The sequence below is a fragment of the Xenopus laevis genome, chromosome 9_10L (assembly GCF_017654675.1).
Source record: "Xenopus laevis strain J_2021 chromosome 9_10L, Xenopus_laevis_v10.1, whole genome shotgun sequence".
In the NCBI taxonomy this organism is placed as follows: Eukaryota; Metazoa; Chordata; class Amphibia; order Anura; family Pipidae; genus Xenopus; species Xenopus laevis.
Window position 1 is genome coordinate 103,286,546 of NC_054387.1, and position 24,133 is coordinate 103,310,678.

The 24,133-nt window shown below is 41.5% G+C and overlaps 1 protein-coding gene across 1 annotated transcript; it reads left to right on the top strand.

Moving 5' to 3' along the window:
• Nucleotides 1–876: 876 nt before the first annotated feature.
• On the top strand, nt 877–22,654 carry LOC108701542 (palmitoleoyl-protein carboxylesterase notum2-like). Its single transcript, XM_018236338.2, has 12 exons — nt 877–1,117; nt 3,598–3,906; nt 3,989–4,041; nt 5,790–5,885; nt 6,216–6,276; nt 8,086–8,144; nt 8,443–8,542; nt 10,500–10,691; nt 10,875–10,975; nt 17,999–18,146; nt 19,317–19,364; nt 21,494–22,654. The coding sequence occupies exons 2-12, from the start codon at nt 3,608–3,610 to the stop codon at nt 21,795–21,797; spliced, it is 1,461 nt and encodes a 486-aa protein (XP_018091827.1). The 5' UTR covers nt 877–1,117; nt 3,598–3,607; the 3' UTR covers nt 21,798–22,654.
• The last annotated feature ends 1,479 nt before the right edge of the window (nt 22,655–24,133 follow it).

The following is a 24,133-nucleotide window of genomic DNA, read 5'->3' on the forward strand; positions in this document are numbered from 1 at the left end:
CCGAGCTTCATATATGTTGCTGTATGTGTTTCAAATCCTGCCAAAGAATACATTCTTCTAATTTCATTGTGCTAAGATCCCGTAAAGCCCATCATAAAAACTTCAAGGGAGAGATTCACCAGCTCTCAATGCAGCTGTCCCAAACGTGACTCCCTTTCAAGTCCCTGCCCCATTCAAGTATAGATTTCATAGGCTGCATTTTGCTTCTCGGCTGTGCTTGGGCAATTATAATTATAATAATACAGGGCCATAAATACAGAGGAAGCAGACCCTGCGGCTGCAGGGGGGCCCAGGAGCTACTATACAGTATATTGTATTCATATTCAATTCTAAATAAACAAGTCAATCACTAAACATTTTGGGGGCCTGAAAAATTATTTGCTGTGGGGCCCAGTAATCTCTAGTTACGCCACTGTAATTATACCTTTATATGTAGAAGATTTTTACCCTGGTTACTGCAGTTGTGCTCATCAGAGATGATAACAAGGTTTCTCTGTACAAGAACACTGCCATTAAAAAATCACGTGCTGCCGTTCACGTTTATAGTTATTGTAACTTCAAACTAGTTATGCAGTTGTATAACCTACCAGATAGTAAATCATTGGCTGCTATGGCAAGAGGCCGTTGGAATGCCCATTGTGCTATAAACCCAAGTCAGATGACTTCCCATACTAAACATCTTCAACGTAAAGTGTTTTTGCTTAAAAGTGATTAAGTTAAATATGAAGGGGGCACTTTTATACCTATAAGTGGGAGCGTGCCTTAAGCCCTTTTGAAGATCAGTAACGTGTTTACAAAAGGGTGTCATTAAGGAATCCTGTGAAACTTTCATCTGACTTTCCTTGCTTTTCAGCCATCGTGGTGTTAAGGGTTTTAGCTGTGGTCAGGCTCGTCTCTTTGATGTCTTTAGATGTCCTGAATTTCAGGGATGGAAGGAACTAGGCTTGTAATCCCCCTTTACAGAGCCGTGAGTCATCCAGCTGCCATCCAAAATAAATGTGTATATGTGCAGCATTTAACTGGCCAAGGCTTTGCTTTTACTGTGGAGAACTTCTTTCTGATGGTTGTGTCTCCTGTGCTCCTGGAAGCTTCAGTGGTGTCACCCAGAAGAATAAAGGTAACATTGACTTGTGCTATATTGCATCAAACAAGATAACAGCATTGTATAGAATGATGTGTGCTGATTGTGGATATTATTTGATAACATTGCTAAATGACATTTACATGTAGGGGATCTCTTCCCCAGAAAGCTAGGCACCTAGAGTTTTCTGGATAAGGGTTTTTCTGTAATCGTCTAAAATCTACTGAAGCACATTTATCTTCATTGGATTGTTCTGCCATCACCCTTGGATTAAATCTTGACTAGTTAACACCAGTTATAGGGCACTGCCTTTTTATTTTTAGAGAAAATAACAAATAAATAATTGCTTATTTAATACATGGAGAATGATATTGTCCATTGGCTGTAATTTATTGCTTGCTCATCATATTTTTGAGATGGGTGGGAGCTGCAAATTAGCAAATCTAAGGTGGCAAGTCTCCTATTAATATGAGCAGGACTTTGCTCCTACAGCCTGTTAATAAAGAATGAAGCAGGAAATGTTAAAGGGGTGGTTCACCTTTCAGTTAACTTTTATTATGTTATAGAATGGCCATTTCTAAGCATCTTTTCAATTGCTAGGGTAATTTGGACCCTAGCAGCCAGATTGCAAACTGGAGAGCTGCTAAATATAAGCTGAATAACTCAAAAACCATAAAAAATAAAAACCAATTGCAAATTGTCTCAGAATATCACTCTCTACATTATACTAAAAGTTCATTTAAATGTGAACCACCCCTTTAAAGTATGAACAAATATATGTGGTAATGCTGTCCAGAAACAAGCCATATACCAAAACATGCTAAATACACTTGTACAACTGGCTGATATTGCCAGCTATTGGCTTAATATCTTCAGCTTTTGGTTGTCTGTTTGAATTAAAGGAACAGTAACACCAAAAAATGAGTGTTTTAAAGTAATGAAAATATCATGGTAAAACTGATCTGTTTGCTTCAGGAACACTACTAAAGTTCATATAAACAAGCTGCTGTGTAGCAAAGGCAGAAATTAGAAAAGTCTATATGGCACAGGTTAAATAGTGGATAACAAATAACACCGTTATGTTCTACAGAACTTATCTGCTGTGTAACCGGAGCCTTTTCTCCTTTGAATGGCTGCCCCCATTGCTACACAGCATCTTATTTATATAAACAATAGTAGTGTTTCTAATGAGAGAAAAACCTGTTGAAGCAAACACAGAGGTTTTACCAGTGCAGGGCAACACTACACTATATTTTCTTTTCTTTTTTTTTATGTTACTGTTCCTTTAATGTAGATTAGAAATAGGCTTCCTGTCAATCCCTCTTCTCAGAATTAACATTATACAGGTATAGCATTCTGTTATCCAAAATGCTTAGGACCTGCGATTTTCTGGATAAGGGGTATTTCTTTAATTTATTTACTTTAATTAAACCCAATAAGATTGTTTTGCTTCCAGTAAGGATTCATTTTATCTTAGTTGGAATCAAGTACAAGGCACTGTTTTATTATTACAGAGAAAAAGGAAATCATTTTTAAATAATTGAATTATTTAGAATATGGGAGATGGCTGGCCTGTCATTCTGAGCTTTCTGAATACCAGTTTTCCAGATAACAGATTCCAAACGCATACATGTATTTTTGACGTCATTTACTTGAAAATGCCTACTTAATTAAATGTCTTGTTAATTTATTCTCCTGTTACCAAACTTTGTGTGTTTCGTACTCTTGCCTGCTAAAGGTTCTGTCTTTTAAAGGTATAACAATCATTTTTGTTAACATTTTGTTACCCATAAAAACCTCTTAACCATAGCTCAAATGGCATTTAAAGAACTATATCCTAATAATTAATGCTGATAGAAATGCTGTATTTTATAAACCACCCTCATTGTACCATCAGAGAGAGTCAGCAGCCCTTTAACAGTAATGATTCAAGTATTCAAGTTTGTCCTCAGGAGATCACCATCATGGATGTTGTTAGTCCATCTTTTGAGTGTCAGCGGCACTACACATGCTCAGTGGGCTCTAAGCAGATTTAGAAGTCATCAGAAATCAGGCACAAAAAAAGGGTTGACTATTCTAGGGGGCATAGTTATTATGTTGTGTAAAATGAAATTCACTAAAGAAATAAAATATGTCCTGCAGTTATGAGATAAGAGAGGCCTGACCAAATGTGTGGAAGCAAAAGGGGGCTTGAAACTAAAGCATCCCAAAACCTAGAGTATTGAGATACTTTAAATATTCAGCATTCTGCATATTGATATCGGATGTGGAGCACACTGCTGCTAAATAATGAGGTAAACCATAAGAGGAAAGGATTTTAATTCCTTGAAATTTATGAATTTAGATGTTGCAAATGTAATTATTCATTTCTCCATATCACCAGATATTTGTGGAAACTGAGAACCTATGTTGAAAAACATAACAGCGAGGTTATTTTTAATGGGTTTTTTTTTTTGCCATACAGATCGGTTATAATAGGAGAAATGTATTTTATATCAATGTCCTTTTTGTTGCAGGAAGAGAAACATGAGGATCTTGGAAATCTTTGCTATTCTGCTGATACTCAAAGAAGTGAGGCCTCAGACAAAGCGTTCCCATAAAGTGAATATGAAAACTCCTTTCCAGAAGAGGAAAAACCATCATCTAAATACAGACAGTCGTGCCACATTGATGTCCCCTGCTGATCTGCATTCAGTAGAACATTCAATAGTCCAGATCCGGGACCCTACATTAATCCCCCATTATGACCAGAAGTCACAAGAAGACATGAAGCTTCACTTCCTAAAAAACACCTTGGTGACTTGCAATGATGGGACGACAGCAGGGTGAGGATGACTTCTAATGATTTCCACGATGTCCTAGAAATCAGGCATACGCATCTGAACACTACCCTTTATGTCTTGACAGATATTATTTAAGAGAGACCAAAGGAAGCAAACGATGGATCATATTTTTGGAAGGTATTGCAATGGAGCTCAGGTTTTTATCATTAAAAAAAGTTTATTTTTTTTAAATTTATATTAAGGCATGCACATAAAGACTCTTCTTTCAACAAACATAGTTTTCAAATTGGACCATTATAAGGCCTGTTATCTGGAAACCCGTTATCCAGAAAGCTCAAAATGAGGCAATGGACATCTCCCATAGAATTTTAATCAAATAATTCAGTTTGTATCAAACATTATTTTCAATCCTTCCAAATAGATCTGCATCATCTGCTTGATGGCTAGAGTTCAGTGGAACTTCGTACTGATATGACTGCGTTAAAAAAAGTAATGAAAATATCATGTACTGTTGCCCTGCACTGGTAAAACTGATCTGTTTGCTTCAGAAACCCTACTATAGTTCATATAAAGAAGCTGCTGTGTAGCAATGGCGGAAATTGAAAAAAGGCTATATGACACATTTTATGTTTTGGGTAGCCGAGGATGAGGAGAGTATAACAGTGTTTTTTTAAGCTACCAGGAAGTATGCACAGTATAAGTATGAACACAGTGACATCTACAGGCCATTTGTATGAACACCACAACACAGGTTAAAGCAATACTGACACGTTCCTATAAAAATCATAGGAACGTATCAGTATCAAGTAGTTGCTGCACCCGGAATATTTTCCCTCAAAGCCGCCCCGCGAACCTTTGCGCTGACACTAGTCACGGATCGTCTGCCTTGCTTCTATGACACTGGGCTTGGGTTGGAGCGTACCTTCCATAGGCTGAAGTCCTGTTTTCATTCGTAATTAGCCTATGGAAGGATTGCACCACCCCCAGCCCAGCTTCAGTGAAACTGTACAGAAGGTATTTTAGTATTGTCGTAGGGTCGGGTCAAAGCAGGTTCATGGGGCGGCTTTCTGGGGGGGCTTTCAGGGAAAATATTCCGGGTGTAGCAACTACTTGATACTGAAACAGTCCTTTTATTTTTATAAGAACGTGTCAGTATCGCTTTAAATAGCAGCCAATACCATTATGATCTACAGAGCCTATCTGCTATGTAACCTGAGCCTTTTCTCCTTTGAATGAGTGTCCCCATTGCTACATAGGAGCTTATTTATATATACAATAGTAGTGTTTCTGAAGCAAACACAACAGTTTTACCAGTGCAGGGCAACACTGCATTATATTTGTATTACTTGAAAACACTTTAATTTTTTTGATGTTACTGTTCCTTTAACTACCAAGGCAGGAAGGGGAGTGACTGTACCAGTGTACAGAATCCCCCTCCTGTGAGGCCTTCAAGTTAACCGCAGCCAGAGTCTACTGAAGCCCATCCAGCGCTGCAGGGCTTGCAGCAGTTAGCTCATTGCATGGTGAAAGGGGTTCTGGTGCAAAAGTAGGGCTCCAGAGCAAATTTAGCCCCAGTACCTGTAAACCTTTAGTTATGCCACCGTTTATGCAATCAGTAACTCCCTAATGAATTGATAGTAGCACAGAAAAAAAGCTTGCAAATCTGAAGTAAGCGTATCTGAGCTCTAACCATGATTTCAGCAAGGAGAACTACTCCTCCTACCACTTCATTAGCCTTCCGCCTGTGTTTGCAATTTACCAACAGATTTCAGTTGTCTGTCTGATCAATAATCTCAATGCTTGGGATGTGTCAGGGATATCTGAGAACTCCGATACAATAAGATTTGGTTAGTAGTCCTATAAAACTGGCATAGTATCAAAGATTAGGTTCAGTTGATTGATTTTCTTGTTTCTGTTATCATTAGGAGGGTGGTGTTGCTACAGCAAAGAGACCTGTGGTGTCCGATATGACAATGTCAAGCGACTGATGAGCTCATCTAATTGGCCACAGACAAGAAAAGGTAAAGAGTGCTGATAATTTAATATTCTATGCTATCCAATGCATGCAATTTTATGCCCAGAACAGAGATGGGGATGCTACAGGGAGTTGCCAAATATTTCTGGGTCAGAAGTTCTAGAAGTTTTGGATCAAGCTTTTTCTATAAATCCTGGCATTTAGGGTACAGGGTAATGCTAGTTATAGCATAAATCAGTGTGGTAGTGACCTTTTCTCTGCCAGTGTTCCTTTTTTTTTACAATAAAAACAGGACGACAGTACTAAGCTTTGCACTTTGTCCTAGATATATTAACAAGCCTAGACATTTATTTAATTATACTTTTTTTTCTGACAGGTACTGGGATATTATCCCCCAGACAAGATGAAAACCCTTACTGGTGGAATGTAAATGCAGTGTAAGTCTTTTCATTGTCTAAATAATTTCTTCTATACACATTACTGTTGAACATCACTTTCGGTGTCGCCAGGCCAATCCATTAATGTTACTGTTACATCCAGCTACACCCAGGGTAGTTTTTGTCATCTCTAAACCAATGTCAGCTTTGCTAGAATATGGACTCAGAACCTGCAGCACATGGACATTCACTTACATGGCCTTCAGTTGTGTGTGATTTCTCATTTTGAAAAAAAAGCATGCATGGGTGCTAAGAACAAAATGGTGCCCTGGTCAATAGCAGGTGTAAAGTACAGTGCCTCAGTGATAGTAATAGGCACCGTATTCATGCTAGACAGTCCTATGTATGGGTAACTAAGCACAATGTTTCCCCTTACTTCTGTCCTTCTCCCCACCCTATATGTTATGATAGCAAGGCCCTTGCTTGCCTCCATCCCCACATTTGCAGCCAGACAAATCCTTTACCTGCTACTGGACTCAGATACCTCCCTCTATGGGAAGGGAATATTCCTGCACTGAACTAGTTAAAGGGATACTAAATGGAAAGAGATGGCACTGCTTAAAGGGATACTGTTATGGGAAAACAAGTTTTTTTCAAAACGCATCAGTGAATAGTGCTGCTCTAGCAGAATTCTGCACTGAAATCCATTTTTCAAAAGAGCAAACTGATTTTTTTATATTCAGTTTTGAAATCTGACGGGGCTAGACATATTGTCAGTTTCCCAGCTGCCCCCAGTCATGTGACTTGTGCTCTGATAAACTTCAGTCACCCCCTCCCTTTCCTCCGCAGCAGCCTGACAACAGAACAATGGGATGGTAACCAGATAGCAGTTCCCTAACACAAGATAACAGCTCCCTGGTAGATCTAAAAACAACACTCAATAGAAAAAGCCAAATCCCACTGAGACTGATTCAGAAGGAGAAATAACAGCCTACCAGCCAGCCAAGTAGTTCCATCCTAAAGTGCAGGCAAAAGTCACATGACTGGGGCAGCTGGGAAACTGACAATACGTCTAGCCCCATGTCAGATTTCAAAATTGAAAATAAAAAAATCTGTAGGCTCTTTTGAATTGGATTTCAGTGCAGCAGTCAGCACCATTATCTGATGCATTTTGAAAAAAACATGTTTCCCATGACAGTATCCCTTTAAGCTGTGCCATCTCTTTCCATTCAGAGTCATATATGTGGGAACATAGTGGAGGCCTTGTGCTTTTAAAAAGGGGTGCTGTTTTTATAAATCTTCTCCCCCCACAATAAGCCACACAACAATCTTCTGCATATCCCTAATTCTGTCTCTTTTATTTGGCATAAGAAAAATTAGCTTAAAGGACTTTATGGGGCTGATTTATCAAAGGTCAAATATCAAAGGTCAAAACCTGTGTCGACAGGTTTTAGGTGTTGTATTTTCAGATTCAAGCTATTTCCAGGGTCAATGTATAATAAATCTTGAATATTCAAGTTTTTTTAAAAAAACACAATAGCTTTTTTTTAAACCCCAAAATGTTAGTTTTGACCAAAAAATAAAACTCCAATACTCACATTTCGTGTTAAAAAAAACTAGAACCTTAATAAATTTGCCCCTATGTATTGAGTTTTAATGAACATAATTGTTTCACTGCAACTTGCAGATGTCTATATTTTATAGAATATTATTCAGGCAGAGAGATAATGTGGATGAGCCAGTCTCCATGGAGCACTTGATAACAACACCCCCATCTAGCCAGGAGTTGATAGAGAATAATCTAGTAAAGAAGGAGAGTAACACCAATTCCTTTCTGATAAATAAAATGGTGTCATTTTTGTTATCTAGGTTTGTGCCATATTGCTCAAGTGATGTATGGAGCGGAAATGTATCCAAAACTCAGGATGGTATGTAACCTATCATCATTCATGTTATTTATTTCTATGAAAATCCATGTGTAATTGATCATTAGAATAAGGAACACTGTATGTGGGTTTTGCTTTGGATTAGTGCCTTTTACAATTTTTAGCCACAAAGGATCCGCCAATTATTATGAAGACAAAATTAACAGTCAGAGGAACGTGTGACTATGGTGATGCCAGTTAGTCACTTGGACAGACTTCCTCCTTTTAATAACACTACAGATATTACTCACCTTAGGAACATGCCATGTTGGTTGGAAAACTGTTTTTGTGTCCTTTTCAGGATATGCATTCATGGGATCGGTGATTATTCAGGAAGTGATTCGAGATTTAGTGCCAAGGGGCATGAAACAAGCAAAATCTGTTATTCTGGCTGGATCTAGGTGCGTTCTTTAGTTTCTGGGCATGTAAACACCGAGTAACATAATAATACATCATGTACTCTCACATTTACTCTTATAAACACCGCCTACATGCATATGCTTTCATTTCATAAATGCAGAATTTTATTTACCGAGTACAAAAGTGTTGGATTTTGGTTAAAAGGGCAATTGCATCATTCCCTTGCATGTTCCTTATTCATCATGAGTAAATTGATTAATATAGTACAACAGTACAGTATAGCTGTCTCATTCTGTAGACAGTTTCATGAAATTTTGACTTTTGTTCTTGTACTTTTGAATGATTTATAATGAGAGCATTCATTCTGCTAAACTGCTCATTTAAATGTCTTATTTATATAGAGCGGATATGAAACATGTCTGTCCTCGGTGTACACATCTATTGGTAGTGTCCTAGCAGGACTAGAACTGCTTTGTCAGAAGCCTCATTATGTTTTGACATTTGATTTGGTTGATGCTCTGAGTAATGGTTGCACCAAACTTTGTTCTTTGTCATTAATTACTTTTCTTTAGTTATCCTCTGTGTCTATGGTAAAACTGCCAGCATATCAAAAGTATGGTCGGACTCCACCAGGCTGAAGGTGGCAGTAGTTCATTGCAGTCCCAATTGTATTGGGCACCCCCAGAGGAATCTTCTGCAACCTTATAGCATTGTTTTTCCAGAACTCATGCTTTTGAGAGTTAAAGGGTACCAGACACACCTTATATCTGATCTTGAAATAGTGCCTAGAAGGAAAACAAGTCTGTCAGGAACTGTCTGGTCTAGAACTAGCAACCTGCTTTTGCTGCCCACTGCTTCTGTTTGTTTCATCCTTTTGGTTCTGAGGTCAGAATGAATGACTTTTCCCTCTATCCGGCAGCAGGCAATAGCCCAATTAATGGACTTTTTAACCCTGCATTTTCCTATTACCTGTGCTGGATCATTTAGTTGCTGACTGCATGTCTTCTGAGCAGGACCGCCATCAGAAATCGCAGGACCCCATACGACAAAATTTCCTGGGCCCCCTGGGCTGCGCCCACTGCAAGCCCCACCTACAGGTCCGCCCTCCCCAACCCACAGGTCCGCCCCCTACCACACAGTAAAAAAACAAAAAAAATATTGGTGGCTAGGGTTCCCACATGTTAATAAAAAATAAAAAGGTATTGGTGGTCAGGGCCCCCCATAAAAAAACAATTGTGGCCAGTGCCCCCCATTAAAAAATATTGGTGACTAGGACCCCACATGAGAAAAAAAATTGGTGGCCAAATTGGTGGCCAGGGCCCCACCCCACATTATAAGAAAATTGGTGGCCAGGGCCCCTTAAACGTCGATGCCTTCCCGAAGTCAGCAGCTCTCAGAAAGATGGGGGGCCCGGCTAATCAAGTAAGTGTGGCGTGGCCGGGCCCCCCTTACCCTTGGGGCCCCCTACAACTCTCCCCCCTGTCCCCCCCTGATGGCGGCCCTGCTTCTGGCGGCCCTGCTCCTTGTTCCTCATATTCTAACTCCTTGTTTTTTTTTACCTTGGCCTTTTATTTGGATTTCCATTGGTCTGCTGCCTGCTCTGACCCAGCCTGTCTCACAGGCTCATAGACCATTGCCTTGTTGGTTGGCCAGCAACTTGCACATATTGCAATATTTCTGCTTGGTTCCTTACTATCTCCCAAACATCCATGACGTAGGCCTTAAAATGATAATATACGTGTTCTTGTTATGACAGAAATATATAGAAGGTTGTGACCCTACAGAACAAATGTGTTATATCCTTTATGTGCATTATTTACTCTACTCAAAACTGTATTATAGACAAAATGTTCTTAGTTCTGCAATTTGAAATATCCAGTACTCTATACATCTATAGTGTGGCTTTAATCTAAACTCTGCAGTTGTTCAAGTTGTCATGGTTAATATGACTCCAACCGAATCTCAACTCCTCCTGTGATGATCATCTTTATTTTTCAGTGCTGGAGGTACAGGGGTGCTCATCAATATTGACCGAGTGGCTGCCCTTGTCGAAGAAACAACATCTGAATCTGTTCAGGTTCGAGGCCTGGTTGATTCTGGATGGTTCCTTGACTCGAGACACTCAAAGCAATCAGACTGCCTGGATATCTCAAAGTGTGCGCTGACTGAAGCTATAAAGAAAGGTCTTAAGTGAGTGTCATGTTAGAAACTCTTGCAGATGTTTCCTGTCATTCAGCTAATTATATTTTCCGTATATAAAACGTACATTGTTAAATTTAACAGTGAAATGCTTGAATTCACCAGTATATATTTTTCCACTGCCAGGACCTGCGCTATGTTGTATGGATTTAATTAATGTCTCTTTCCATTTAGGCTTTGGAATGGGATCCTGCCAGAGAACTGTAAACAACAGTTTAAGAAGGGGGATGAATGGAGGTGTTTCTATGGTCCAAGGCTATTCACATCCATGAAGTGTAAGTTAACCAAGGCTATAATAGTGAGACTTATTTACTAAGGGCCCAATTTAAGAATGCTTAAGCGTTCATGCTTGAGCATTCGTGTCCAAAAACCACGTGAGAGTAGAATAGCTTCTACTTCCTGCCAAGCAGTTTATTTTTCTCGCAACAAAAAAAAAAAAAAAAAGAAAAAGCTCAGCAGGTTTTAGGTGCCAAGCTTTTTATTTTTTGGAAAAACCTGCGCAGGAAGCCGAGGTGTTGGAAGGAAGAAAGCGTGCGAGAGTTTAGGAACTCTTGCATAGTTTTTGGACCCAAATGCTCAAGCACGAACGCTCAAGCGTTCTTAAATGCTTGGGCCCCATAGGTCTGTACATAGTGCTTCTGTTACATATACATGTACATGAAAAAGAAGAAGATTTGTGGGACAGTTACACTTAAGCTGGCCATAGACGCAAAGATCTGATCGTACGAATCGAGGATTCGTACGATTTTCGAACCGTGTGTGGAGAGTCCCGACATTTCTGTCGGCTGCCGATAATATCTCTGCGTGTATTGCCGATCGTACGATTTTCAGTGGGAGACTGTCACTAGCTTTGGTTGGACATAGATATCGTACAATTGCTGTCAGGGGCAGAACATTGCTGATCTGTTCTTTAACTAATCTGACTGGTAAGACTTTGATCTGAATGGTTAGTGGCGGGTCGGGAGATGGGAAAGTCCGATCGTACCATGATTCGTACGATCGGATCTTTGCATCTATGGCCACGAATTTGACTATTTGCCACCTAAAACCTGCCAAATTGCTGTTTAAGTCAATGGGAGAGGTCAAGGGATCAATATTGAGTTGTTTGCAGCCTTCCTGACATTCAATTTCTTTCTGGAGAAAAAAAAACTCGAATTGAGTTTTTTAAATTTGAATAGAATTTGATTCGAATTGAGTTCGAGTTTTTGGGTCAATTCTATTCACCCGAGTTTTAAAAATTAAATTTTTTTAATACATTTCGATTTCATGTTCATGGGAGTTTATGGGAGTTTAAAAAAAACTCACATAAATTCGAAATGCGACCCTTAATAAATGTGCCTCTTAAAGTGTGGTGATCCAAATTACCCCTTATACCAAAAACCCCAGGGCCTGAACATTCTGGTTAAGAGATCCTGTACCTGCACTATGCAGACAGGCATACTTGTACCCCAGTTTTGTGTACAAGTATATATAAAATGATTCATGGTGACTAGAGACTAAAATAGCACTATTCATTATTCCATTAAATGACTCATGAGCTGAAGGATCACAACAATGATTTTAAATTCATTCCTACAGTGCTTTTAAGCCATTGCAAGCTACATTAATGACCCTGGCTCTATAGTCACATTCAGTATTTAGGGCGTAAACTCTAAAAACATTATTTTTCCCTCTAACAGCCATTTATTTCTGCTGCAATTGGATATAGATCTTTATAATAATAAGCATTAAGTAGCAATCACAAAGATAATCACAAATATGTATGACAGTGCCCAATCTACTGAGGGACCATGGGGTGCATAAATATAGTTAAGAGGGTGTACATTTTTTGGAAGTCTTACTATCCACAGTCACCTGCCTGATAACACCAACTTAGCCAGAGGTAGGGTGGCGTGTATGGTGGGAGACGAGGCGACAGCTATCTGCAAAAGCCTTGGATATCAGTCGTCTTGTCGATCGTACAAGACGGGAATTGCATATGGGACACCTTTAAAGGAGCCCAAACATTGGCAGTGGGTTACTGCTGAATAGTCAGATATAGTTAGAGTTCTATTATTTCTACCTGCATATCTGACGATTCTTAATGTTTGTAGAGAAAATGAACAATCTTTCCTGACACCAATAATTGCAGGAGAGATCATTATTGTAACGAGTGGCCACCTTTAGGCAATTGTTGCCTTCAGCAATGGATGTGGTTGTTACAGGTCTCCCAGCTGTTATATGTTGTATGCGTGCAACTCCATACAGTATTTAGAACGATAACGTTGGTGGTTGTAGTCATGTGGTGGCTGTGCATGCTCTGTCCCTATAATAAATGGGCCCTTACTGTACTATGGAATTCTGTAGGGGTCATTAACAGAGACCCCTAGTGCAAGAGAACTCAGGGTAGTGTAGGGTGGATTACTGTGCCGATGGGCACAAGGTAGTCTTAAGCTGGCCATAGGTGCAAAGATCCAATCCTACGAATCCTCGAATCTGGACCGTGTGTGGAGAGTCCCAGAGTTATTTTACTACCCGATTTAATCTGAAAGGTAAGTGGCAGGTCTGGAGATGGAGAAGGCCAATCGTTCGAGGATTCTTTGCGTCTATGGCCAGCTTAACCATAGGGAAGCAGTGAGTACAGGGCTCCATTGTGGCCTAAATGATGTAGGAGGAGGGCAATAGTGGAGTTCTTAGTGGTGGTTTTTGTGTGTTTAATAACATTATAACTGGCAGAACTGGTAACCAGGGGAGTATTCACGAGTGACCAAATGGTCAAGGTTGATGGAAGCCCTGTGTCCCCCTTTCGACTACAGTGAAACAGATTTAACTGTGAGTAATAAAAATCCTGTTTTCTCTGTCGTCTTAGGGGCCCACAGGGACCGATGGGGACTTACCAAAGCAGTCGCAACACAGCAGGGTGGGAGTGAGCCTAGACCTGTGCTGCTAACTTACTTTAGTACTGATTGTAACACCTTTCTTCCGAGGGAAGCCTCGGCTGAAGAAAAAGTGTCAAGGTTGTAGAATTTGGTAAATGTATGAACAGAAGACCAAGTAGCCACCTTGCAGATCTGCTCTAAGGAGGCAGAGTTACGCCACGCCCAGGAGGCCCCCACAGCCCTGGTGGATTAGGCCCGAAGTACTTCAGGAGGAGCTCTTCCTTTCGCTGAGTAGGCGTGCTTGATTGTCTCTTTTATCCACCAGGATATGGTCGTCTTAGAGGCCGCCTGCCCTCTATGTGGACCCAAGGGGAGAATGAACAAGGACTGGGATTTTCTGAATGTCTTAGATCGTTCAGTATACCAACTTAAAGCTCTGACCACATCCAGACTGTGTATTCTACGTTCCTTGCTATTCTTAGGATCCGGACATAAGGAAGGCACAATCTCTTGGTTCACGTGGAAAGAAGACACCACTTTTGCTAGAAAAGTTGGGACTGTGCGAAGTACAGCCTTGTCTTTGTGAAAGGTCAGAAAGGGCGGCTCACAGGACAAGGCACTAAGTTCAGACACTCTCCTAGTTGAGGAAATTGCCATGAGGAATAATACTTTCTGGGTAAGCCACATATCGGATATCAAGCTCATTGGTTCAAAAGGACCGAGCAGTGCTTCCAGTACTAGGTTGAGATCCGACCCTGCCACTGGTGAACGGAACGGAGGAGCTATGTGAGTTACTCCCTGCAGGAAAGTACGTATAGCTTCCTCATTTGCCGACTTATGTTGAAACAGGACCGACAAGGCAGAAACCTGTACCTTGAGAGAACTGAGCTTCAGGCCCAGTTGTAACCCTTGCTGTAGAAATGACAGAATTTTGGGGATGTTGAGGTTGGTGAAGGGGAATTCAGCTTCTCTGCACCAGTTGGAGTAGACATGCCACACCCATGACTTAGATGAAGAAGACTTGCGTGCCTTGAGCATTGTAGGAATGACTTCCTCTGCTAATCCCTTGTTCCGCCAGACGGACTCCTCAACAGCCATCCTGTCAAAGCAAACAGACCGGGGTTGTGGTGCAGGATTGGCCCTTGCTGAAGGAGATCTGGTCTGTATTCCAGTCCAATTGGATGTGCTAGCAACATTTCCTGGAGATCGGAGAACCAAGTCCTCCCTGGCCAGAAGGGAGCCACTACTATCACGGTGGCTGGAGATCTCTTTATCTTCTTGAGGACTCGTGGCAGCATGGGTAGCGGAGGAAATACGTATGCGAGGTCGAAGTGCCAATGCTGAGTCATGGCCACTCCTGCTGCTAGCGCATCTCGGCAGCGTGCAAAGAATCTTGGCACCTTTTGATTTAGTCTGGACGCCATGAGATCTATGCTTGGCTTTCCCCAAGTTCTTACTAGTTGGTAGAAGGCCTCTGGGTGCAATTCCCATTCCCCTGGATCCAACAGGTTCTGGCTGAGGAACTCTGCTTTTGTGTTGGACAGTCCTGAAATATGGATGGCCGATATTTTTACTGAGTTGGGCTCTGCCCAGTATAGAATCTGCTTGGCCTCCGCCAGTGCTAACTGGCTTGCGTCCCTCCTTGGCGATTTATGTACGCTACTGTGGTGACATTGTCGTTCTGAATGCATACCGGCTGTTCCTGAAGAAGGTGTGTCCACTGATAGATTGCTAACTTCACTGCCCTCAATTCAGGAATATTGATGGGAAGTCTGGATTCCGGTGGAGACCAGTGGCCTTGGGCTGACAGATTTTCCCATGTCGCCCCCCAGCCTTGTAGGCAGGCATCCGTGGCAATTACCTTCCAATCTGGAGTGGCCCAGGACTGGCCCGTGGCTAGATTGCTTGGCACGAGCCACCATCTGAGATCCTCCCGTGTCGCCTTTGTCAAACGAAGGGGGAGTGACAACGACCCTCCTTTCCAAGAGGATAGGATGTTGGCTTGAAGGGGGCGTAGGTGGATCTGTGCAAACGGGACTGCCTCCATGGCTTAGACCATCATTCCTAGCACCTGCATAGCTCTGTGAACTGTGGTCGTCCTGGTGGATAGTAGGGATAGAACCTGAGTCTTGATACTGGTCTGGTTTTCCCCCGGTAGACGGACTATCTGAGTTTCTGTGTCGAACTCTAGCCCCAGGAATGTCATCTGACGATTCGGGTGATGGTTGGACTTCTTCCAGTTGATGGTCCACCCGAAGTCCTGCAGAAGATGGACAGTCTTGTCCAGATCTTTCCTGGCCTTTTCCATTTATGCTGCCTTCAGTAGCAGATCGTCTAGATAGGGCGTCACAGAGATTTCTTGCAATCTCATGGTCGCTGCTGAGACCACCATTAGCTTGGTGAACACCCTGGGGGCCGAAGACAGGCCGAAGGGCAGTGCCACAAATTGGTAATGTTTGTTCTTGAATGCAAAGCGAAGATAGCGATGATGAGGGGGCCAAATTGGAACGTGGAGATAAGCATCCTTGATGTCGAGGGACATCATCATGGGCTGTGTCACCTTGTAAATCGGCCACTTTGGCCACGAAAAAATTTTCCTTGCCTGTTCGCCGTTGTAGTCCGACCTCTGGCTTGAGGGAGGAGGTTACTCTTGCCCCCTGTTGCTTGGGAAATTATCTCTTCAAGCTCTTCTCCGAACAGCCTCTGTCCCTTAAATGGGAGTGAGTTAAGGCTTTCTTTGAACTGACGTCTGCCGACCAGTTCGTGAGCCACAGAGTTCTGCAAGCTGCTACCGATAAGGCTGAGGTGCGTGCTGTCAGTTGTGAGGCATCTAAGGTGGAGTCACAGAGGTAACTTGCTGCCTCTGCAATAGTTTGAGCAGTAGTTACTAGCTGGGCCCGAGGAACGCCCTCTTGGATGTCTCTGACCAGGGATTCTGACCAAGCTTGTATGGCTTTGGACACCCAAGCTGAAGCCAACCAGGGTTGAAGTGTCGAGCCAGCAGAGGAAAAGATTGCTCTCAGGAATCCTTCTGATCTTCTGTCTGAAGGGTCCTTAAACGCCGCTGCGTCAGTGACAGGTAGCGTGGTGGACTTGGAAAGCCTGGACACTGGCTCGTCCACTGCCGGTGGGTTAGACCATTTGTCAACCGACTCTTTTGGAAAGGGGTACAATCTGGTGAATTTCTTTGTGGACTGGAATTTCCGTTCAGGTGCACTCCATTCATCACTCCACTACTTAACTGATCATGATCTTTGAAGCAAACAGAGGACTTGTGTTGCCTCTTAAAAAGGAAAGAGGATTCTTCCTGTTTCTTTGGCTTCTGTGACAAGTTCAGTATATCAAGTACACCCTTGATAATAGCATCCACAACGTGAAGAATATCCTTCTCCTTGCTTTCCTCGTTCTCTTCTTCCTCATCCTCCGAGGAGGCTTCTGGGTGCAATTCCAGCGAGAGGGGGCTGACCGCAATGGAGGGGGGGATGACTAGGGGGAAGTTCAAGGGGGGTGTATGGGAAAACGGCAGTACAACCGGTTCCCAGGCATGGCCCAATAGGCACTTATGCCACTTACCCCTCACACCGACCAGACCTTCTGTCCTGGTTTCAGCAGTGCAGGTAATCCGTCTGGGTGGTCGGTATAGCCAGATGGCTAGGATTTGACCCCGGTGTTGTTCACCTCGTAGGGGGCTAACCATTTTACACCAGGTAATCCTGTTGTAGGTCTCATCCCGGGCTTCAGCCTGCTGACTGAAGAATCCATCAGAGAGATGGGTGTCCATCCTCCTGGGAGCAGGACACTTGAAAAACTGATTAGAGTGTTCAGTGGGTGGGGGGGGTTAAGCCTACTCTGGCACGCCCCTTAATTTTTAATTTGCAAGTTTCCGGCCTCTGGAGCATCGGTCCCTGTGTCCCTGACAGAGAAAATAATAATGTCGTTTTTATACTTTGGGAGCTAAGCAGTTGATAAGGAGTTGTCAGGACTATATTGCCCTTCATAGACTTTAATCAGACAGAGTTGAACCTTTCTAAGCCCTAATTACAATTTAAATAAATTAGGGATGTGCCGAATCCAGGATTCAGTTTGGTATTCAGCATTTTTCAGCAGGATTCGGATCCTTCTGCCGAGCCAAACCAAATTCAAATCCTTAAAATGACATTGCTTTTCATCACACAAACAGGTAAAAAAAAATTTTAACTGCACGTGCAGTTTACTTTTACCCTTCTTCGTCTTTGTTTGCATATGCAAATTAGGATTCAATTTGGTATTGAGACAAATCTTTAACAAAAGATTCAGCCGAATCCCAAAATAGTGGGTTTGGTGCATCCCTAAAATAAATGTCAGAAATGGGAAGGCATTTCTATACGGGTCCTGGGCAGGTAAGGGAATCTGATAGATTAATGGAATAATGCCATTAATCCCACCTTCCTTTTTTTGTAGCTCCAATATTTGTAGTGCAGTGGCTGTATGATCAGGAGCAGCTAAGAATAGAGAACATCCAGACAGAATTCCAGTCCATGACGGAGAATCAGTGGAACAGCATTCAGAACATTGGACGCGAGTTTAAGAAATCGCTCCGTGAAGTTCCGTAAGTGATAAGCCTATTTTTACTTCAAAGACTTGAGTCCCATATCTCTGGCCTTCAGCCAATGTCCTGACTCCCTTGACTGCTTTGAGCTATATCAGAGCCACCCAAAATAGAAAAGTGGACAGTTATTTTGTAGCTAAAACATATAAGATATTTTTCATTTCCATGATGGGACTTTGCCCTTCATGGAAGATGGAAGGCAGATTCAAATCTGAACTCATGAAACATTGTGTATAAATATGCTTTCCTTTATTCACAATAGAGTGCCAGCAACTTTGTTTAGTCCTTACTGATAATGTATAATTGGGCCCCCTAAGGCACATAGTATATTAGCAAATATCATATTTATATACTGCTAAAGTATAACTACACACATAGGACTAGTTAGTCTTGGGGAAAACAAATAAAGAGAATCTGCCCAGCCATCTCGGAAGAGCTCCTTCCTTGCTCACACACTGCCCTCCTCCATTAAGTTGGCCATAGATGCACAGATAATATTGTACAAAACAAATTTGCGTTTATGGTAGGAAAAGATCCAACTGATATCGGCAGAAGACTTGGATATCGGTTGGCTCATCAATCGGGCTGGATGGAAAATTTTGAAACGGGAGATCTTTCTTGGAAAGATCTTTTCCAAGAAAGATCGTAATTGTCACGTCTATGGCCTCCTTTATACTTTAGTTTAGAAATCATGTAAGTTGGTGTTGCTCTCTGAAGCTAAAATCCAGTTATACCTGTATACACATGTATAAATCCAACAAAGATCAAGTAGGAATCTGTGGAAATTGCGCCATACCCCTTCTGTTAGTTTTACGTCACAATCATCAATGTGATTGGATTTTATTTCTCTGCACAAATGTGGCCTGCTAATTTCATCTGCAAAAGCTTAGTTATCCATTCACATTGCATCAGTTTAATGCTATAATGTATAGCCCTCCAACAAGCAGGCAATGCAGTTTCCTCATCCTCAGCAGGCATGCTGGGAGTTCAGCTAATGGTTGAGAATTTGATAGAAAAGTGGGACCCAAGCAAAAATGAAGAGTTTGTGATATATAGAAGAATTAATTTTTCCCCCTAAGTAATCAGTATTGTTCATTCTGTCAGTAGAATTTGCTGGTTATAAGGCTGTGCCTTAAATTTCTATTTTACCTTTATCAATTGCATTAACAGGGCTGTGTTCGCCCCAGCGTGCCTCTCCCACACACTCATTACGAAAAGGTAAGACAAAGATCAATGAAGGAAATGTTATGTTATCACACATGAAGAACCTAAGACACCTGTATAACATAAATACAATTACAATGTTTTAACGACTTCATGGATAATACACTATAGAGAAGTCACTTAAAATGGAGTTCAAAAAAAATTCTCCAGAACAATGATACAGGGCCGATTTAATTTAAACTAGCATTGTTTTGGGTAACACCATAGCCAAATTCACAATTTTTTAAATTTCAATACTGAAACAGTACTTTCCAGCATGGAAAAGTTGTCTGAAATTTTTTTTTTATCCCCACTTGCTCTCTAAGAGACTAAAACCAAGAAAATGCACAGTGGAATCCAGTTTGGTAGTGGGGGGGATAAACCTTGCTTTAAAGGGGACCTGTTACCCAAATAAATATTTCCAAATTCTAATCTATTGTGCTTATTAAGCGAAATAAACTTCAATTACACTATATAAATTATTTAAATCTTGCCTGCAGTCAGCCTTGGAATTGACCACCACATCAAGCAGGCAGCAGCCATTTTGTGGACACTGTAGACAAGCATTGTAACACCTCAAAATCTTGTTTGTGCACCAGAATGGGGACCTGATGCCCATGCCTTTGCAAAATTATAGACTGTGATCAGGTAGGGCCAATGTGGGGAGCGCAGCAACATGTAGGAAATTTAGCATCTTGTGGTTTCCTCTTCAATAAAATTTAAAGGGATGTAAAACCAACATTTAGTATAATGAATGAAGTTGTAATTCTTAGCAACTTTCCAATATACATTGGTTAGAAAGTTTCAAAGGTTTTCAAGTTATTAGTAAATATAAATTCCCTGTCTGTTCCCTGCCCTGGTGGTTCTGACCTTTGAAAGAATGTAGCAGACCTTTAAAGAATCCTGTAAGGCTGCCTTCTACTACATTGTATCACAAGACAGAACCAGCAGTACAGAAAAGCATTTACAAATGCTGCTTTCCATAGCAATCCCATTTATAAATAACTATAAAACAGATGAAGATGTATACTGAATGCATATTGGAAAGTTGCTTAAAATTACATTTTCTTTTATTCATCAGAATTCAATTTTGGGGTTAATATCCCCTCAATAATAATATGGAAGCTAATAAAATTGTAAAACCATATTGGTGATTCTGTTGCAGTTTAATTGCAGATGGTGGAGTGGAAAGTGCTCAGGGCATATTAATCATGCAATAGCATTTATAGTAACTATGAATAATAATAATAATAATGGAACAAGCAAAGGGGTGTTTGGCTTGAGTTCTTCAGGGCTTGTGTTTGGTGATGATGAATTTGTATGATGAACCGTTTGCCTCTAAATGTTAGTGTGTTGTCTGATTCGGGCATAGGAAAGCCTTAAAGGGGAACTATCTAAAAATTAAAATTTAATATAAGCTTCCTCATACTGAAGTAAGAAACTTTCTAAATATAATTAATTTAAAAAGTCTGCATTGTTTATAAAATAATCAAGTTTATATTCACAATTCCTCTCTCAGCATCTGTTTCTCTTCATTCTGTCTTCATGCAGCAGTTGGGTGTCAGATATTCATTGACAGTTAGATCCAATATATCTTATAGGGGGGCATTCCTTTCCTAGCAGATAAATTAGAGCTCACTCAAATAACCATTACAAACAAAATCTATCAAAATAACTGCATTTTGCACAAATTCTGCATGTAGAGACACATGATTTCTGGTGATTTTAATAGGGTCTTCTCTAGAGCCCCTTATAAGATATATTGGACCATTCATCTGACACCCAACTCCTGAATGAAGACAGAATGCTGAGAGAGGAATAGTGAAGATAAACTTGATTATTTCAGAAACTGTACAGAATTTTTAATTGATTGTATTTACTTTCACAATAGTTCCCCTTTAAAAAAAGAGGTGGTGGCAGTGGCAGGAGGGAAGAGAGAGAAGAAGGGAAGTTGCTGAACAAAGGGCACAGTTGGGGAGCGGAGAGAGAGGTGAGGCTAGCCTTGGGTGCCCCCCTGTGTTGGCCCAGCCCTGCCCAAAATTGATGACATCAATAGGGACAATGTTTTATTTGTTTTCATTGCTCTACATGTCCTCTTACCAAGTTGCTTTCTTTTAATTTGATATCCTGCTGTGTCCTGGCAGTAACTGGCTGGAGTTTCAAGTGAAAAGTGTGACTTTAGCCAAAGCTCTGCATTGTTGGGACAGAAGCCTGCAAGAAAACAGAGCCCCCAAAGGAGTAATCCGCGGCTGTCCCTTTCATTTGGTTGATAACTGCCAGTGGCCGCACTGCAACCCCACATGCCCAGCCATTTATGATGCCACATCTGGCCAGGAATTGAGCATACTGCAGATGTTCCTCAAACTGCGCCTAGAAAGTCAAAGGAGGGGACAGGAGCCCAAAGGAGATCTGGGTCCACTCATGTCAATGTTGAGAAATTCTGGCTAACAATAGAAATCTGAACTAACAGGTCACTACCTCCAACAAGCAGCCCCAATAGACAGCAAATGTTTTCTGAACTAAATGTCTTTAGTAACGTATAATGTATTTGTTATGACTCTAAGATGAACCTAAGTTAAGTACTCAGCTTAAAAAGGAAATTGTCCACAAGCAGATAAAAAGAGTCTTCTTTTTAATATTGTGCAGCATGTGACTCGACCTTAATTTTGCTGTGCTTACTTGCAGATTTCTTCTTATTAATCTTCCCCTCAAATGAATAAGTCATGTGTTTGACAGGCCAGCCGGTATTTATTTTAAAGGAAAGATATTCCTCCCCTTTTTGACATGAGTTCATTCAGTTGTAGAAAAGGTGCATAAAACTATCTGAACTTCTAGAGATAAATATAATTGTATTTTTTTACCTAGACATACCTGATTCCACTGGTTGAAAAGAAACCATGTTAGTCTATCTGTGCTCGCAGGGACCAGTTTCCCATTCCCTTTAATGTCACAACTCCAACCTTATTGTGTTCCATTGTGAAGTGATGGATTCTGTGAATTGAAATCCCTGGAACTTTCAAGTCCCAAAAACCATCACTTCTCAATGGAACAAGGCAACAGTAGGGTTGCATTACAAGCCCAAGGGGGGTTGGTAATGGTTTGTACGAGTCGGAAATAAATTATCATGGTGTAGTGCTAAGGGCACTATTAAGTTCAGAAATTGCAAGTGAACTGCTTTACTAAAGAAAATGGCTATCATAAAACAATCCTAAATAATACACACATTACTAAGTCTATTACAGTGAATTAAACCGTTAAACACTTAATACTCAGCTTCGTTAAGGGCTAGTCCACACGGGGAGATAGCGACGCGTTTGCGGTCGCGGCGACAAAGCGCCGCGACAGTCGCCGCGACCGGCGCAGGCGACAGTTTTGTATGGGCGCCTATGTAAAAACGCCTGTGCTAACCACACGAGGCGATGCGCTTTTCAACAGTCGCCTGAAAAAGCCTGGCGAGGCATTTTCAGGCGACTGTTGAAAAGCGCATCGCCTCGTGTGGTTAGCACAGGCGTTTTTACATAGGCGCCCATACAAAACTGTCGCCTGCGCCGGTCGCGGCAACTGTCGCGGCGCTTTGTCGCCGCGACCGCAAACGCGTCGCTATCTCCCCGTGTGGAATAGCCCTTAGGAGGTGAAGATTACAGAGGTTCCTGAAGAGCTGCAGTCTTTGCAAGAAAGTACAATCTCTGGCCACCTTCCACTCAAGATTACTTGTCCAGGCACTTCAGAGTCTTCTGTGAGATTCTCCCGAACCATCCTGTGCAAGCCCATTTCTTTGGTATCCTTAACCAATCAAACATCACAACCTAAACAGGTTAAAGGCCCCCATACACTGGCCAATAAAAGCTGCAGACAGCTTATTGGCCCATGTGTGGGCTTTCCCTATCAATATCTGGCCGAAAGTCGGGGCAGATCTCAATCGGGCAGGTTAAAAAATCCCTTCGGATTGCGACCGCTTCTGTGCGTCTATACGGCCCGCTTGATTCGACCGCTCGTATCGTATCCATTACGATCCAATCGGATTAGCCCGATATCGCCCACTTCAATGTTGGGCATATTGGGGAGAGATCCGCTCATTTGGCGACATTGCCAAACTAGCGGATCTCTATGGCCACCTTAACTCCACCTGTACAGAGGGATCGATCAGAAGACACTGATGATCCCTCTGATATCCCTCTGATATTTCCCATAATCCTAATGCAAACTCAACCACTCAGATAGTGGGAGAAAAATTTCATAAAACATGTTTGGGTGTTTTCCACTGTTTTACTGTAGCACACACTTACCTACTCTCTGTTGATTTGTAAATAAATCCCTGTAGGCTACAGTTTGACTGTTGTACAATTTGGGACTTAAAGGAAACTTATTTTTTTAATGCTTAAATGCCCCAAAATAGCTATAATAGTTCATGTTTACTTCCCCTTGGAATTTTTCAAATCTTCAGCTTGAGTTTAACATGCAAAGTGCCCCATAGGAGAAAGGCGAAAAGGCGACAGCAGCTTGAATTCATGTGTGCGCTGAACCGGAAGTCAGCTTCATACCGATAACCTCATCATCTGCAGCTTAAATATATGATCACTTCATTAGCCCCAGAGCTGGAATAGAAGGAATAAAAACACAAGTTTAAGCTGCAGACACTGAAAAAAAAAAGCTTAGGTGCTTTATGTTATCCGTACGAAGCTGACTTCAGGTTCAGCACACTCAGGAATTCAACCTGCCATTGCCTTTTCGTTTTTCTCCTATGGGACACTTTGCATGTCAAATGTAAGCTGAAGATTTGAAAT